The sequence below is a fragment of the Microcaecilia unicolor genome, chromosome 1 (genome assembly GCF_901765095.1).
Source record: "Microcaecilia unicolor chromosome 1, aMicUni1.1, whole genome shotgun sequence".
In the NCBI taxonomy this organism is placed as follows: Eukaryota; Metazoa; Chordata; class Amphibia; order Gymnophiona; family Siphonopidae; genus Microcaecilia; species Microcaecilia unicolor.
The window spans coordinates 69551664-69568390 of NC_044031.1; the positions used below are offsets into that span (position 1 = coordinate 69551664).

A 16727-nucleotide genomic window follows, 5' to 3' on the forward strand; every position below is an offset into this window, starting at 1 on the left:
TTGATGTCATTTTTCCACTGACATTTTTATTGACTCTAAAGAGCACTAAGGCCTGTTTAGTAAGACATTCGTTGATCTTATGCTTTATTGCAGAAATCTTGAAATGAGGGTATTCCCAAAAAAGCAAAATTTGTATTTTGTATTGTTCTATTTCTGTAGGCTCTTATGCTGGCCATGGGTTATCATGAAAAGGGCCGAGCATTCCTGAAGAGGAAGGACTATGTGGTAGCATTGCCACTCTTACTGGATGCTGATGAACATTTCTGGTAAGATCTAACGGAATTCTTCTTCTTTTTATTAAGGTCATATAAATGGTATACAGCATCTTTTGTTCATATATGTTCAGGTCTTTCAGTTAACAAGTAGTCAATATACAATATGTGAACATCTGATTTTCCAAGACTTTTGACTTTAAACTCCAACCTTCCTCCCACCCTCTCTCCCTGTACTATCTCTTTCCATCATATGTAAGAGTGTCCCCTTTATTTTACATGTCTTATCACTTTAATGCTGTCTTATCCTGCCCTGTCAAGTGTATAGCTATTAGCTCACTTTAAAATAGTTCTCAATTAAATTCTATATTTCACTGTATCTCTCCAGTCTGTCATTTCTGATTGCTGCTAATGTTTCTATCAGACTGATCTGATAAAGAGTCATCTTCATTGTTGAACGTCTGGTGTATGTATCTGTCCCCAACTAGCAATGATTTCACAGTATGTTGCCACTATATACATTGCGAGCAGTTTGGTCTCCCCTTTTTGCCCCTGTCTGGTAGCATGCCTAGCAAAATTACTTTGAGGTTCACGGGTCTCTTACTGAATATTGTGTATCTTTCCAGTACTGTTTCACTGTAGGGCACTTCAACCAAATGTGCAGAAGAGTGCTGTCTTCCTCACAGCCTCTCCAGCCGATCTTTGTTGTGTGAGGTTATAACTTTTTTCATTGTGCTTGGCATAGTATTCCACCTGAAGAGTACCTTGTGGCAATTTTCTTTTAACAAGGTAGAGCTCGTGCCTTTTGCTGCCTCCTTTAAATTCTGTTCCCAAGTTCTACTAGTCAGTTAAAATACAGTGAAAGTGACAAATAAAGGAAGTTAGATGATGTTCAAGGAATAAAGATTTATTCGCGACCGTGCTATTTCGAGCAATCACGCATCAGCGTCTGACTGCGAGAAACTCTTTACTTACATTCTGTTCGGTGACATTCCACCACCATTTGTTTAGGTTTTATTGTCAGCAGCCCCGTCAACAGGGCACTGTATTATATTGATTACCGTACAGCTAGCTAGCGTCTCAAAAAACAAAATCTGCTAGAAGCAGGCCACTTTGGCCAAAACATGATTTGTGTCAAGTCTGGGATGTTTGAGAATAAATCTTTATTCCGTGAACATCATCTAGCTTCCTTTATTTGTCATCTTCGCTGTGTTTGTCGTGATTTTGGGACTACGAGGGTTCCTGTTCTTCTGTTTGTGTTGTCGATGTCTGCTATTCAGTTCCACACCTAGATTCCTCTCCCACTTTTTCATAAATTGAAATTTGTCTAGCTCGTACATCCAGATAGTTATAAAACTTTGTAATAACCCCCTTTGATCTCTGCATCTCCTGCCATAATTTCTCCAGAGGTGACACAGTTTGCTACACCTTTACAGTCAGCCCTCTTCCCTTTAGATAGTGGTGTGTATTTGCATTACTTGGAGAAAGATCCCTGATTGAATTTTATATTTGTTTTGCAACTCCTAAAATAAATTTCCTTTCTTCAGAGAGCTTATTAAACATACGTAAATCCAATGGTTCTGACCTTTATGTAGATTCCTAATTCCCTCCCTGAAGCAAAGACCTGGTTATACCTGAATGGGGCGACTACTGAATACAGCATTTCTCTAATATCTCTCCTCCTCAGTCTAGCCTGTAGTTTCATGAAATGTCACGTAAAGGTGTTTGAAATATTTATGCTTTGTATTCTCTCCTTAGTCATACGGTAGTATTTACAAGGAAACTCCCCACTAGATCTTGCTCCAACTGAATTTTTTTAATAACCAACCTTCCATTCTAGTAGATGTTTTAGTTGGGTGGCTACATAGTAATTTTTACAGTTAGGCATTGCCGGGCCCACCAGTCTCTTAGTTGATGTACATGCTGGCTTCTCATCCCATACAAAGTGGCTAAGGGCCGTTTTTACCAAACCATGCTAGCGATTCTTGGTGTGGCAATGCCGACAAAGCCATTCGCTTTGAATGGGCTTCATCGGCATTGCCTCACAGGAGTCTTTAGCGAGGTTTGGTAAGAGAGGCCCTAAATTTCTTCTATATCCTTTTCAGTACTTTCCTTGACACCTCTGTAGGTAAGTGCTGGAAAAGATACACGAGTCTAGGCAATTGCCTTCATTTTAACAGTGGCAATCTGCATCATATTTGTCCTCTTTTTCAGTTAGCTGTATCTAAAGCATTTTGTTTTGAAATCCATAGAATGGTGTGACATTGAAAAATGATTTTAATTTTCTGTGAGTGATCTTCTTTTTTTTCTAATTTTTCAATAATTTTTTTTTATTATTTGCAACTTAAAGGCAAACACATTTAAAAATTGTATATACAAATAAAGCAAACACTGGCAATACTTAACATTTTCAATCCCACATCATCATCAACTCTTTCTCAGGCTGTCTCTGAACCAGCTCCCCAGCCTTTGCAGGCCTGCTCTTGATGAGAGGTACTGGGCCATGCTCAGGGAGGAGCTGGCGTAGATGTTTCAGCTGCACACTGCTCAGACGTCAAGGGTGTTTACGTCTGCTGCATCTCAGCCTCGACTACGTCTTGAGGCCACAAGTATGCCTGTGGAGCGATCTTCAACGCTGATGTCTCAGCGGGTGTCAACATTGACATCAACTCATATGGTACTACTCTCTATATCAGGGGAAGAAGCGTCCCCAGAGTCTGAGAGTAGGGCTATACCTTGGCACCCTCCGGGGCATGGATATGGTTCCACTAAGCCAGGGCAGGCACAGACTCACTCTGCCCATCAGGAGTATTGCAAGGAGTTGTCCTTGAACCACTCATGGGAGTCAGATGAAGATCCTCATTACTTCTCAGAGGAAGAGTCATATGGAGTCCCTTCTGACCCCTTCCCACCTGAAGAGAAGCATAAATATCCACCTTAGAGTCTTTCTTTCACAGATTTTGTGAAAGAAATGGCTTTAGCCATCCCATTTAAGTTGGAGATGGAGGTGTAGGCTTGGGGTGGGTTTAGGGTATGAGAATTGGGTATTTTGTACTTCTGTTTGGGATTGTTGATCTACTGTACTGTTTGGTTGAAAACTCAATAAAAATCATTTCACATTAAGTTGGAGATGGAGGAAGAGCCTAGGATGGCGTTATCTGTCCTGGACTATGAATCTCCTCCTAAGGAAGGGCTCACAGTTCCATTACACCCTATCCTTAAAGATGCACTGATGAAGAATTGAGGCTCTCCCTTCTCAGTTCATGATGTATCCAGAAAGCTCCCGGATTCGAGAGGGCGTAATTGCCTCACCACTCTCTGGTGGTCGAATCTGCTTTCAGATGAGCCAGAAGTTCCAGGACTCATGCCTTGGCTCCCCAGGTAGAGAGGCTCGTGCTCTGAACTCTGGGAGAAAGGTTTCATCAGGCCTCAATGCAAATTAACTCCATCCAGTCCTACCAGCTCTACACGAGCATATACTTGAAGTCCTTGGTGCATAGTATGCTCATGGACTCACTCCCTCAAGAGCAGGCTGTGGAGCATTGCCAGTTGGCCAACAAATAGTTGAATTGCAGGAAATATCTGGCCAGGGGCACTTATGACACCTTCGATATTGTGTCCAGATTTTCCTCTGTGGGTGTGGGGATGCTCAGACACTTGGCCGTATGCCTCTGGCATGAAACCAGAGGATCAGGAGAGTATAGTGGATGTACCGTGCCGAAGAGATAATATTTTGGGGGATAAGGTGGGGGAGGTTTCAGATCTTATCAAGAAACATACTGACACCATTCAGTCCCTCTCTTGGCAGCCTCCAGCTTTGTCCTCCTCTACTAGGAGGTTTTCATCTGAAGTTTCCACCACCTTCCTGTTCTACCAAGCAGCCCCAACACTCCCAGCCACATCAGTCCCAGCCTTAGAAGGCCCAGCCTGCTCCCCAGTCAAAGCAAGGGACAAGCTATTGACTAGCTCCAAGAGAGCATAGCCGCCATCCAAGCTGAATTTTTACCATCAAAGTTGGCCCATTATAGCAGTCTGCCTATATTAGGCGCATCATTGTTGTCAGAAGCCACCAAATTGCCCACCAAGAGCATCTTACATTAGTTCTCAGGTACTTGTAGAGGAAATCTCTGCCCTTCTGCAGGCCAGTGCCACCTGGGGAAAAAGGGAAGGGATTCTATTCCAGAAACTTCTTGTGCCCAAGAAGATGGGGGGGGAGGGGAGTTTGTCCCATCGTAGACCTAAGGGCCCTGAACAAATTCCTGGTCAAAGAAAAATTCAAGATGATTTCCCTGGGCACCCTACTCCCCATGATTCAGAAACAAGATTTACTATGCTCTCTGTTCTTGAAGGATGTCTATACCCATATATCGATACTACCGTGCCACAGTAAGTATCTCAGATTTCGAATAGGGAAACACCATTACCAGTATAGCGTTCAGCCATCTGGCCTCGCATCAGCTCCTAGAGTCTTCACGAAATGTCTAGCAGTAGTCGCAGCATCACTGCACAGACTGGGAGTTTGTGTTTCCCTATATGAATGATTGGCTTGTCAAGAGCACATTGCCGGAAGGAACATAAGAATCAATGCACAGAACTAGGTGCTGGTGCTCCTAGGATTCATCCTAAACTAACAGAAGTCCCATTTTTTCACCATTTCAGCGATTGGAATACTTAGGAGCCATGCTACATACTGTGCAAGCTGGGGCCTTTCTGCCCCAGGCAAGAGCAGATTGAGAGCAGTTGCTTCCCAGGTCTAGAGCAGCAGGCAGGTCATAGCTCAGCAGATGTTGAGATTGTTAGGCCACATGGCCTCCACAGTGCATGTCATTCCCATGGCTCGCCTCCATTTAAGAGACGCCCAATATACTCTGGCTTCCCAGTGGTCTCAAACCACGGGGAATCTAGTGGATTTGTTTATTTGTGACATTTATATCTCACATTATCCCATACAAGTTTGAGTTCAGTGTGCTTACAATAAACAGTATAGGATACATAACAAAGAATAATGCATAAGAAAGTAATTTGTTGTAAGAATCCAATTTTACAATACAATATCATGAACATACTGGGATAGCTATGGATGTTTAACATTTAGAAAATCTATTATGAATGAGAAATTGTATCTGAAGCAAAGAGAAAGTTAATGATAGGTAGAGTAATAACCAATTTAGGTAATAATTAATTGTTTGAGATATAGTTGTTCTTTGTGAGGGTTTGTTTGAATAGGAACAGTTTGAGGATTCTGCAAAATCTAGTATGTTCCTGTATATTTCTTATTTTGGGTGGTGAGGATTTCCACCATTTGGTTGTCATCTGAGTTCCTCAAGAGCTTGTTCAATCCCTCCTCTGGTAAACAATGTGGCTCAGTTTGACTGTGAGACATTCCAGATTCCGCCGCTTCAAAAGGTGTTGACAATGAATGTCTCCAACTTGGGATTGGGGGGGGACTCATGTAGCTGGGCTTTACCCAGGGAGTGTGATCTGCTCAGGAGACAGATACCCACATCAACCTTCTGGAGCTAAGGGCTATTTGGAACGCTCTAAACTCAACTTTTTTCATCTCACGGCACACTTATACAGTATTAAAATTGTCAAGGTATACCCCTCTCACAAAGAGTCCAACATTTTACCTTCCCTCCCGCCCCACCCTCACAAAAATAGTCCAGCATTTACCTTCTGTTCCCTCTACCCCCACAAAAATAGTCCATCTCTCCCGCCAGTCCCCTTCTCCAGCCAGCAACCAGGCATCTCCCCTTGTCTCTCTTGACCCCGGAGCCTTCTCTCTGATGTAACTCCTGCTTCCACATAGGCGGAAGCTTCATATAGAAGGCTCCAGGGTTGGTACAAGCAGGCTGTATGAATCACTGCTCCCTGCCACCGACTGCTAGAGACAAGAAAACTTACTCCATTCTGGCACAAATTAAGCTGGCCCAACTCCTGTGGCACATCTGGGGATCAGCTGTGGCACACTGGTTGAAAAATGATGCTCTAAAGGCTTTCAGAGAGAGGCTACAGAACCAAATTTTCTCATCCAGACCAACAATGTGGTTGCAATGTATTATGTAAACAATTAGGGGGATATGGGATCTTATCCCTTGTGTCAGGAGGTGGTATGGATGTGGCACTGGGCCCTCCATCATGGAATGGTAATACGAGCAATGTATGTGGCTGACAAGGACAACAGCTGGTGGACAGACTGAGCATGGTAATGCAGTTTCACAAGATCTTCTGAGAGTGGGGCACCCCCCACCTCCCGGATCTGTTCACCACTCATCTCAACTACTAAGTCCCTCAGTTCTGCTCCAGGCTCAGATCACATGGCAGACTAGCGTCGGATGCCTTTCTCCTTCTTTATGGGGGATGGTCTTCTTTATTCGTATCCTCCAATACTCTCATAGAGAAGACTTTGCTGAAACTCAGGTAAGATCAGGGATCTATGATCCTAATTGCTCCATTCTGGCCAAGACAGATCTGATTCCCTCTTCTTCTGGAGTTGTCCTCTGAGGAGCCATGGAGATTGGAGTGTTTTCTGACTCTTATAATGCAGAACAAGGGGTCACCTCTGCGTTTTCAACCTACAGTTTCTGGCCCTGACGACCTGACTGTTGAGAGCGTAGATGTCAGACCTTGAATCTGCCAGAGGGTGTCTCCAAAATATTTTTTTACTTGCTTCCAGGAAAGGTTCCACTAAGAGACGTTATTCTTTTAAATGGAGAAGGTTTGCCGTCTTGTGTGAGGGCAAGGCCCTAGAATCCTCTCTTGCCCTACACAAAAACTGCTTCAATACCTCCTGCACCTATCTGAGTCTGGTTTGAAAACGAACTCTGTAAGGGTATTTCTTGGTGCAATCCGTGCTTACCAATTTCATATACTGGTTAAGCCTATCTCTGTATAACCTCTAGTTTGATTCATGAGAGGTTTGCTGTTGTCAAAGCCCCTGGTCAACCCTCCTAGAGTGTCATGGTATCTCAATGTTGTTCTCACCCAGCTGATGAGCGCTCCGTTTGATCTGCTAGACTCCTATCAAATTAAGTATTTGACCTGGAAAGTTATGTTTTTGGTGGCAATCACTTCAGCTCTCAGACTCAGTGAGCTTCAGGCACTAGTAGTTGATCCACCTTGCACGAAGTTTCATCACAACAAGGTAGTTCTTCACACACACCCTGAGTTCCCTCCTAAGCTAGTGTTGGAGTTCCATCTTAATCAGTCAGTTGTTCTGCCAACGTTTCTCCCAAAGCTGCATGCCCATCCTGGCGAAGGTGTACTGCATACCTTGGACTACAAGTGAACTTGAGCCAACTAAAGCCCATAGAAAATCCACCCAGCTTTTTGTTTCTTTTGACCCCAAACAGGATGATTTAGCCATCGTCAAATGCACTATTTCCAATTGGCTAGCAGATTGTATTTTCTTCACTTATGACCAGGCTGGTTTGACTCTAGAAGGTCATGTCAAGGCTCATAATATCAAAGCCATGAGGTAGCCCACTTAAGGTGCGACATGGTCTTTGGTCCACACATTCACATCTCATTACTGCCTTGAATGGGATACCCAACGTGATAACTGGTTCATTCAGACAGTTCTTCAGAATTTGTTTGGTGCCTAGAATCCAATTCCACCCTCCTTGGCCCAGTCTTGTTCTGTTCCATGCTGCATCTCCACAACTAGATTGTATATAGTGTAGGTCGATTGACTTGAAGTCTTTGATATTTCAAGTCTCTGTTATCCTGTTGTTATTTTCTGTGAGCCTGGCAACTAGGGATTCCCAGATATGAGAATACTATTGGCCTGCTTGTCCTTTGGAGAAAGCGAAGTTACGTGTTCTCTGTAGACAACAAGCCAAGTATTCTCACATACCCTCTCACCTCCCCTAGGAATCTTGAGTCTATTTGGGAGGCTATTTCAACTCTCCAATCATCTTTGGGATCTCAGATACAAAAGTTGTAAGGTACTCAGGGTTTGCAAAAGTTGATTTGATTACACCAGATTTAGCATTCTCAAAGAATAAAGTGACTAACTTGGGAAATAATGTGGAATTAGTTCAAATGAGGTTGGATACTTTGGAAACCCGAGGAGATACTTGGATGAGAGATAGTGTGAACCTCCGAGCCAAAGCTGAGAGTTTGGGAAATGCTTTCAGATGTCAGAATTTGAGACTGATACATTTTCCTAAGCAATATTCTACTTCTGCTTTAGATATATTTAACAAATATTTGTCAGAAATTTTGAAGGTACCCTGGAGTCCTCATTTCCACCTGTCTCTAAAATTTATTACCTCCCTGTTGGTAAGCAGCAAGCCCTGCCCCACCAATAAGAGTTACCTATGGACAGTTTGGATTTGACGAATTTCCTAGAACGGTCTGATTTGGAGGTCCTGGCTCCTCCTACGTTATTAGTGGAGATGGCATTAGATTCTGAAAGGGAATGGCTCTTGAAGCTATTCTTTAAATATAAAGATGTTTTGTTTATGAATTACTAGTAACGAAGGCCCGTTTCAAATTGCAATGAGACGGGCGCTAGCAAGGCTCCCCTCCGTCCCTGTGTGTCGCCGGCCCCCCTGCAGCCTCCGTGCGAATGTGCTGTGACCCTGGCCCTTTTGGCACGCCCCCCAGCGTCCGTGACCGTTCCGTTCCCCCCGATGTGTGTGTTGCCAGTGCACCCCCTTCCACCCCCACCGATGTCATCGCTGCCGGCGCTCCCCCCTCTCCGAAGGCCCCCCCACCCCACTGACCTGCCGAAGTAACGTGTGCTCCGCCCTCGATATCATCGCGTTTTGACGCGAGGGCGGAGCAGAGCTACAGTGCAGTACAACGTTGGAGCTGAGAATGTGCTCCGCCCTCAACGTCATAACGTTTGACGTGAGGGCGGGGCCCACAGACTGTGATTTTGTTTGGCTTCAGAGCTTCGAACTTACGAACCTGGCTTCAGTGACGTCAGTGCAAATAGAACGTTGAGGGAGAGTTTTATATATGTAGATAAGATAAGGATGCATCCTGCTGTATCTAGAGCAACACAGAAGAGGAGAAAGCAATTTTTGTTATTAAGACCAAAGGTGCTTCAGTTGGGGGTAACTATTGTTACTTTGCTTCCCTTGAAAATATGTTATTACTTCTTAAGGTGCTAGATATGTATTTTTTGACCCAGGGCAGTTTTCTACATTTGACTAATAAGTCAGTGGCATCCTCCAGTATTCCACAATGAATGGCCTTTCCTGCGAGCTTTGGTGAAATTGATATTGTGCCCATCAGCAGACAACCTCTTTAGCTTCCTTAAATATTTGTTTTCTTGTTCCATCTCTGCAATATTTGGTCCCTCTCCTCTTTATTGTGGACTATCAATAGTAGCTGATTTCATTTTGAATATTGTTTTCTTTAAATACCTTTTCCTCAGTATACTGTCATTTTCCTTGTTGTTGTTGTTGACTTATAAGTGCATTCATTCTGCAGCTCCTCAGTACCTCTCCACTCTCATCTCTCCCTACACTCCTCCCTGGGAACTCCGTTCACTGGATAAATCTCTATGATCTGCCCTCTTCTCCTCCACCGCTAACTCCAGACTCCATTCCTTTTATCTTGCTGCACCGTATGCCTGGAATATACTTCCTGAGCTGGTACGCCAAGCTCCATCTCTGGCCGTCTTCAAAACTAGGCTAAAAGCCCACCTTGTCGATGCTGCTTTTAACTCCTAACCCTTACTCTCTTGTTCAGTACCCTTATTTTATCATCCCCAGCTTAGTAATTCCCTTATCTCTTATTTGTCCTGTTTGTCTGTCCTAATTAGATTGTAAGCTCTGTCAAGCAGGGGCTGTCTCTTCATGTTCGAGTGTACGGTGCTGTGTACGTCTAGTAGTGCTATAGAAACGATAAATAGTAGTAGTTCTGGTAGTGTTATGCTGTAATTATATTTAGAAATTGATAAATAAAAATAAAAAAACAATTGAAGAAAGCATGGGATAAGCACATAGATGCTCCAGTTGCAAATAAGTGAGGGGAAAGCAGAGTTCAGCTGGGGTCTATGGCACTGCAACAGGAATGAAATTAGGCACATGAATCAGTTTTAATGATCCTTATCTACTACTATTACTATAAATCATTTCTGTCGTGTTCTTTGTTCCACTATGCAGTCTATTGGCGTGCATTTAATTTATGATATGTATAAAGAAATGGAACATAACTCACCTAAGAACGACAGCAGTAGTATCAAGCATCTGTTTGCCAGTTTGAAGTATTAAAACATATTAAATGAAGCAGAATCTTTCCCCACAGACTCTAGAACAATGATCATCTTTGATAGAACTCTGAATCTGTAGTTTTAAGGAAAGCTTTCCTCCTTGAACCTGACACAGCCAGGCATTTGATATTGTGGTACACTTGTGGTTTTTGCTTATGGCTAAGAAGTGGGTCATTAGGTGTCTGCTACTCTTTTGCAGCAAGTGTGGCACAGAGCTGCTTAATTCTGTGGATAATTATGCTGTGCTGCAGCTGGACATTGTGTGGTGTTACTTTCGCCTGCAACAGCTGGACTGCCTGGATGATGCAGGAAAGAAGTTAGACACTGCCCAGAAATGCTTCAAGAAATGCTATGGTGAAAATCAGGAACGGCTGGTCCACATAAAAGTAAGCCTAACTGTAGCATATCATTCAATGAATTTAAGGCCACTAGGCTATATGGCTGCTTGTTAGTTACTAGGTGATACACTGTCAACCTATATATATGTATACATATATAATATCTGTATAATAAAAAAATATGTACACAAAGATTAATAACTTCAACCATAGTCCTGAAACTGATTTTTACATAGAACATAGAGATCAAAATGGAGATGTCCAGGTCAGGGCAATCTCCGTTCTGGTGGTATTTTAGAAAAGGATCTGCTGACATAGAGCCTTTTCTAAAACACATGCAAAAGTGAATGTGTATTCTTGAGCTCTGTATAGCTGCTTCCTAGTTCAGGCTCTCCTGATGTATTGTCATTGGGAAGTGTTTTTTTTAGATTTGTTTTGTGTGATTTTGCAATTTTATGTATATTTTTATTAATGTAAGCTGCTTAGTGATAGGCAGGATACAAATGTTTAAATTTTTAATATATATATCATATTGAAGTGGCTGAAATGCAGGGGACCTGGGGAAAGGAGGAGCCAATATGTGTCATCCACAGTCCTCCAACACAAACAGAGAAGCTAGAAAAGGATCTGGTCAAAGATATCCAGAAGCTGGGAAAGAAAAAGGAAGTACTGTTGCTGGGAAACTTCATATTGCTGGATGCAGATTGTAATGTCCCATCTGCTGAATCAGAAGGAAGTAGAAGGATATTGGATGCCTGTCAAAGTGCTGTGCTCAGATAAGTGGTGACGAGAGAATGGACGCTGGACCTAGTGCTCACAAATGGGGAAAGTGTGTCCACCACCTAGGTTGGCGCCCACCTGGTCAATAGTGATCATCACACGGTATTGTTTGATATAAGAGCTAAAGTGGAGTTCAGACACAGAAAACACGTAGTCCTGGATTTCAAATATTCCAATTTTAGTAAAATGGAGAGTGTCTGAAGAAAGAGCTGGGATAGGGAGGACATTAGAGAAGTGGAAAGAATGGTCCAAGCTGAAAGGTGCTATAAATGCAGCAGCAGATCTTTATATAAGAAAAGTAAACAAAAGCAATAAAAAAAAAAAGAAAACCAGTCTGGTTCTTCAAATAAGAGTCTGACAAAATAAAGGCAAAAGAGGCGGCATTCAAGAAATGCAGAAGTACGCACAGAAAGGTTTAAGGATAAAACTAAAAAAAAAAAAAAAAGACAGAAAAATATGACTAGCAAAAGCAGAAGAAAAAACTGGCTAGAGATGTAAAGAAAGGCGACAAGATTTTATTCAGGGAATTGTAAGACTGAAAGATGCTAAGAACCACTATGTGGAAATGATGAGGACAAAGAAGATGTGCTAATCAAATACTTCTCTTCTGTGTTCACAGAAGAAAATCCTGGAGAAGGACCACAGTTGGCTGACAAAAGTATACAGGGGAATGGAGCAGATGTTTATTACAGAATACCTGGAGAGGTGCAGGACTTTCCCTTAAAACTCTAGATTCGCCCAGTTCATCAAGCCTTTGATAAGGTGGCTTTCTTTAACCCAAATACCTGATTTCTTGAACTAGGGTTAACCACTTGTGCTGTGCTGTGCCATGCTTGGAAATAAGTGATGCCCTATTTATCTTCTGGTTACGAACAGTCTCCCCAAAGCGGTCCCCATCTGTAAGGGGGAGGCCTTAGGATTCTTAGTAGGGGACTCCTTCCTTGGAATTGAAGTTAGCTTATCTGTCATTGGTCCTGCCCCTAGAACTTGGGCTTGTAGCCCAGTGGGGGAGATACCCAAGTGTGTTTACAGGGTCTTGTGGATGTATTGTTTGGTCATATGATAAGAAGTTACATAAGTATTGCCATACTGGGAAAGACCAAAGGTCCATCAAGCCCAGTATCCTGTTTCTAACAGTGGCCAATCCAGGTCACAAATACCTGGCAAGATCCCAAAAAAGTACAAAACATTCTATACTGCTTTTCCGATTCGTTTTAAATTTACTACATTGTAGCTTCATCGCATGCCCCCTAGTCCTAGTTTTTTTGGAAGGCGTAAACAGACGCTTCACATCTACCCATTCAACTCCACTCATTATTTTATAGACCTCTATCATATCTCCTCTTAGCTGCCTTTCCTCCAAGCTGAAGAGCCCTAGCCACTTTAGCCTTTCCTCATAGGGAAGTCGTCCCATCCCCTTTGTCATTTTTGTTGCCCTACTCTGCACCTTTTCTAATTCCACTATGAGGCTCATTTTCAAAGCACTTAGCCTCCCAAAGTTCCATAGAAACCTATGGAACATAGCCTCCCAAAGTGCTTTGAAAATATGCCTCTATATCTTTTTTGAGATGCGGCCACCAGAATTGAACACAATATTCGAGGTGCGGTCGCACCATGGAGCGATACAAAGGCATTATAACATCCTCATTTTTGTTTTCCATTCCTTTCCTAATAATACCTAACACTCTATTTGCTTTCTTAGCTGCAGCAGCACACTGAGCAGAAGGTTTCAACATATCATCCATGATGACACCTAGATCCCTTTCTTGGTCTGTGACTCCTAACATGGAACCTTGCATAATGTAGCTATAATTCGGGTTCCTCTTTCCCACGTGCATCACTTTGCACTTGCTCACATTAAACGTCATCTGCTATTTAGATGCCCAGTCTTGTAAGGTCCTCTTGTAATTTTTCAAAATCCTTGATAAAATTAGAGGAGGACCATCTACTCCTCACATGTGGTTCCGAGGGTGTTGGGGTATGTTCCGAATCACCTCACATAAATTCTCAAGCAGTGCACATTGTGCAGACAGTTTCTGTGTGTGACAAGGTAGAAGAGTCGATGAAAATTGATAGCAATTACCCTTTTCCAAGGTTCAAGATTATAGTGGAGGAATAAGTCATCCAGGTTGATGCCTCCACCACTGATGAAAAGAGACAACAGCTTAGGATTCTGATCTACAAGTATCAGCACCTTTTTGCAGTGGACTCATATGATTGTGGGCTGACCGACCTCCATGTCACGAGTGTTCCATCCGAGCCTAACAGTAAACCTGTTTTCATGTGCCAATATAAAATCCCTTTGGCGTCCTATGAGTTTGTAGAGGAGATTTTAAACACCTTGGAAAGTCGAGGCATCATCTGACAGTGCGATAGTACGTACAATTCACCCATATTGCCCATTTTGAAGAAAAACAATACTTAAAGTGGAGGAAGTGACATCACCGACATGAATGGCTGCTTGAACACGGAGCTCCCAATATCCTGCTAATTATTAGCTTCCTCTGCAGTCCTCCTCGGGAATATAATAGCAGTGGGAGAGAGAAAATATTTCTGGCAATGGCAGCCTCCCGCTCTAAAGCGGTTGATTTTACAAGCATACACATTTCAGCAGAGGGTGGCGGCCCTGGGCCTGGACCACGAGGATCCTGGTGGAAAGGCAACAGAGAAGCAGCAGTCGCCACTGGGAGAACTTCCGCTCACCGATTCCAAGCCGTTACCATCCTCACAACAGGACTCGATGGCAACAATCTACACCTGGCTTCAGGAAATTAAAGCAGATCTTAAAGCGTTCCACCAGGAGTTTGCGGTACTGGGTGTGGATCTCCGCAGTGAAATAGCAGAGCTCAGACAACGTGTGGCTGAAGCGGAAGTAGACCTGGAGGAGCATGCAATAGAACAACAGCTGAAGGATCAAAAAAGAGAAACCAGGTACTTACTGGACAAAGTAGAAGACCTTGAAAATAGGAGCTGCTGCTCCAACATACAGATTCGGGGACTACCAGAGCTTCCCGAATATGTGCTTCGGCACCTAACCTTTATACCTTTCAGGAAATCTAGACTGCCCCTATTTGACTGACTGTACATTTGTCCTTTAGATTGTAAGCTCCTTTGAGCAGGGACTGTCCTTCTATGTTAAATTGTACAGCGCTGCGTAACCCTAGTAGCGCTTTAGAAATGTTAAGTAGTAGTAGTGGTACAGCGTATTGCAGCCACCTTACTCTCTGACCCTACCCACCCTCAGGCACCCTCTATTCGCATCCTCTTGTGTGGGACTGCTATCCGATAGAGATTTATCACGGCCTCTCAACCATCACTCTCAAAAGGAGGAGTGAATTACGACCCCTAACACATCGCTTGTGGGAGGAGGGAATTCGCTGCAAATGGCAACAACCTTTTGCATTGGTATTCTACAAGGAGGGCAAGCTGAATCAAGTTGGCTCGTTTGAGGAGGCACAAGAATTTCTGCCTGCGCACAATGAAGGTGAACCCTCTACAAACACCTCCATGCCTGGCTGCAAGAAACCTGAACACCCAAAATGTCAGCGAGTATCCCAGGGCAAGGGTCGACTCCGGAGACAAATCTCTGGGAAGCAGCTACCATCACCGCAATGACCAGCGAGTATCCCAGGGCTGTGTGCCATTTTCAAGGCAGCGCTGGAAGAGGAGGAAGTGTACTACTCCCTCCACCACTAAGGTATAGGATGGGTGGGGAATGGAGCCGCTAGACCACAAGGTTGGGGGTGGGGGCTTGCATTTTCGGCCCATTGGGCCACCAGGGCTTTTTTGGGGGGTGCAAGGGGGGGTTGGAGATCCACCTGACCTCCAGCCCCCATGAAGGGTTGGGGGGGACTGGAGGTCTGCTGGACCTCCAACCCCCATATCGCTGGCTTGGGGTAGGGGCTCAGGTCTCCTACGGGGGGGGGGGGGGGGGGGGCTGCTAGCAGACCTCCAGCCCTCATATTGCTGGCTTGGGGTAGGGGCTCAGGGCTCCTGCGGGGAGGGGGGTTCTGTTGGGGGGGATGGGGGGCCTGCTAGCATGCAAATGCATACTGGACAGGGCTCCCTATGCTTTCCCAGTGTTCTGCAAACCCTAACACCAGCTCTAAGCTGGTGTAGGGTTTGCCATGGGAAGCCTGCCAATGTTTGGCACGTTGCCTGCTGATCATTTGGGAGGAATAATAAAATTTCTGTTTAGCATGCATTTGCATGCTGCGGTCAGAGCCCGTGAACATGTTGTTTCATGAGCTCGGGGGCTCTGATCATGGGACAGTAGCAAACTTGGGCGCTAGTATGGCGCTAATAGCCTCTAACGTCCTTGTTTGCTTCTGATCATTGGCCCATGAGTTCCTTATCCTGGCATCATCATATACCGGTGTTCCTGATCCTGATCTACCATCATCTGTGCCTGTGTTGCTTCCAGATCCAGTGTTCATGAGTGATACCATCTGTCAGGTCTGAACTGTTATCTCCGTAGTGCCTATGAGTGCCTAGGGTGGTTAGGTATCCTAATTTCAGAATTAGGTGAGTATGCGCTATCTTGACTACACCCAGACCCTTCACCATCATTTTGGGTTAACATGATTCATTGTCTCTGGTTACATTTATTATTATTTGCTGCCAATAAACAGCTTGCCTTTTTATAATGACATCCGAGCCTTGTGTCTTACTCTCAGTATAAGTATAAGTGTGCGTAATAATTGTAGACTGTGGGTTCGGATTGCGGGGAGAGGTAATTTAGATTTATTTCCAGAGTGCTAAAAATACGTTGTTCCTCTCACCCACTGCCAACTCCATTTTTGGTTTTGGTGATAATGTGTTTAGTCCCTACAAAGTCCATTTATGCCAAGTAAAACTTAATGTAAATCCTGGCGCCCAAGTTAGGCGTGGAGTAGGTGTATTCTACAACCCTGCACATAGATTTTCAAAGTGCCCATGGCCCTCCCATTCCACGCCCATCGCCACTCCCACTTTTTGGCAGCGAATGAGCTAGCTGGTTAATGCTTTCATGCCCATTTTCCACCCGACAACCAGTGGAGGAGTAGCCTAGTGGTTAGTGCAGTGGTCTTTGATCCTGGGGAACTGAGTTCAATTTCCACTGCAGCTCCTTGTGACTCTGGGCAAGTCACTTAACCCCCCCCATTGCCCCTGGTACAAATAAGTACCTGA

At 44.0% G+C, this 16727-nt stretch overlaps 1 protein-coding gene across 2 annotated transcripts in view; it reads left to right on the top strand.

Moving 5' to 3' along the window:
- Nucleotides 1-16727, top strand: part of NUB1 (negative regulator of ubiquitin like proteins 1) — a 113473-nt gene that overhangs the window by 67987 nt on the left and 28759 nt on the right. For both annotated transcript variants that reach the window (XM_030198193.1, XM_030198202.1), the window contains 2 exons: nt 160-266; nt 10640-10826. In XM_030198193.1, coding sequence (XP_030054053.1) covers nt 160-266; nt 10640-10826 — 294 coding nt within the window. The remainder of the gene's footprint in view (nt 1-159; nt 267-10639; nt 10827-16727) is intronic.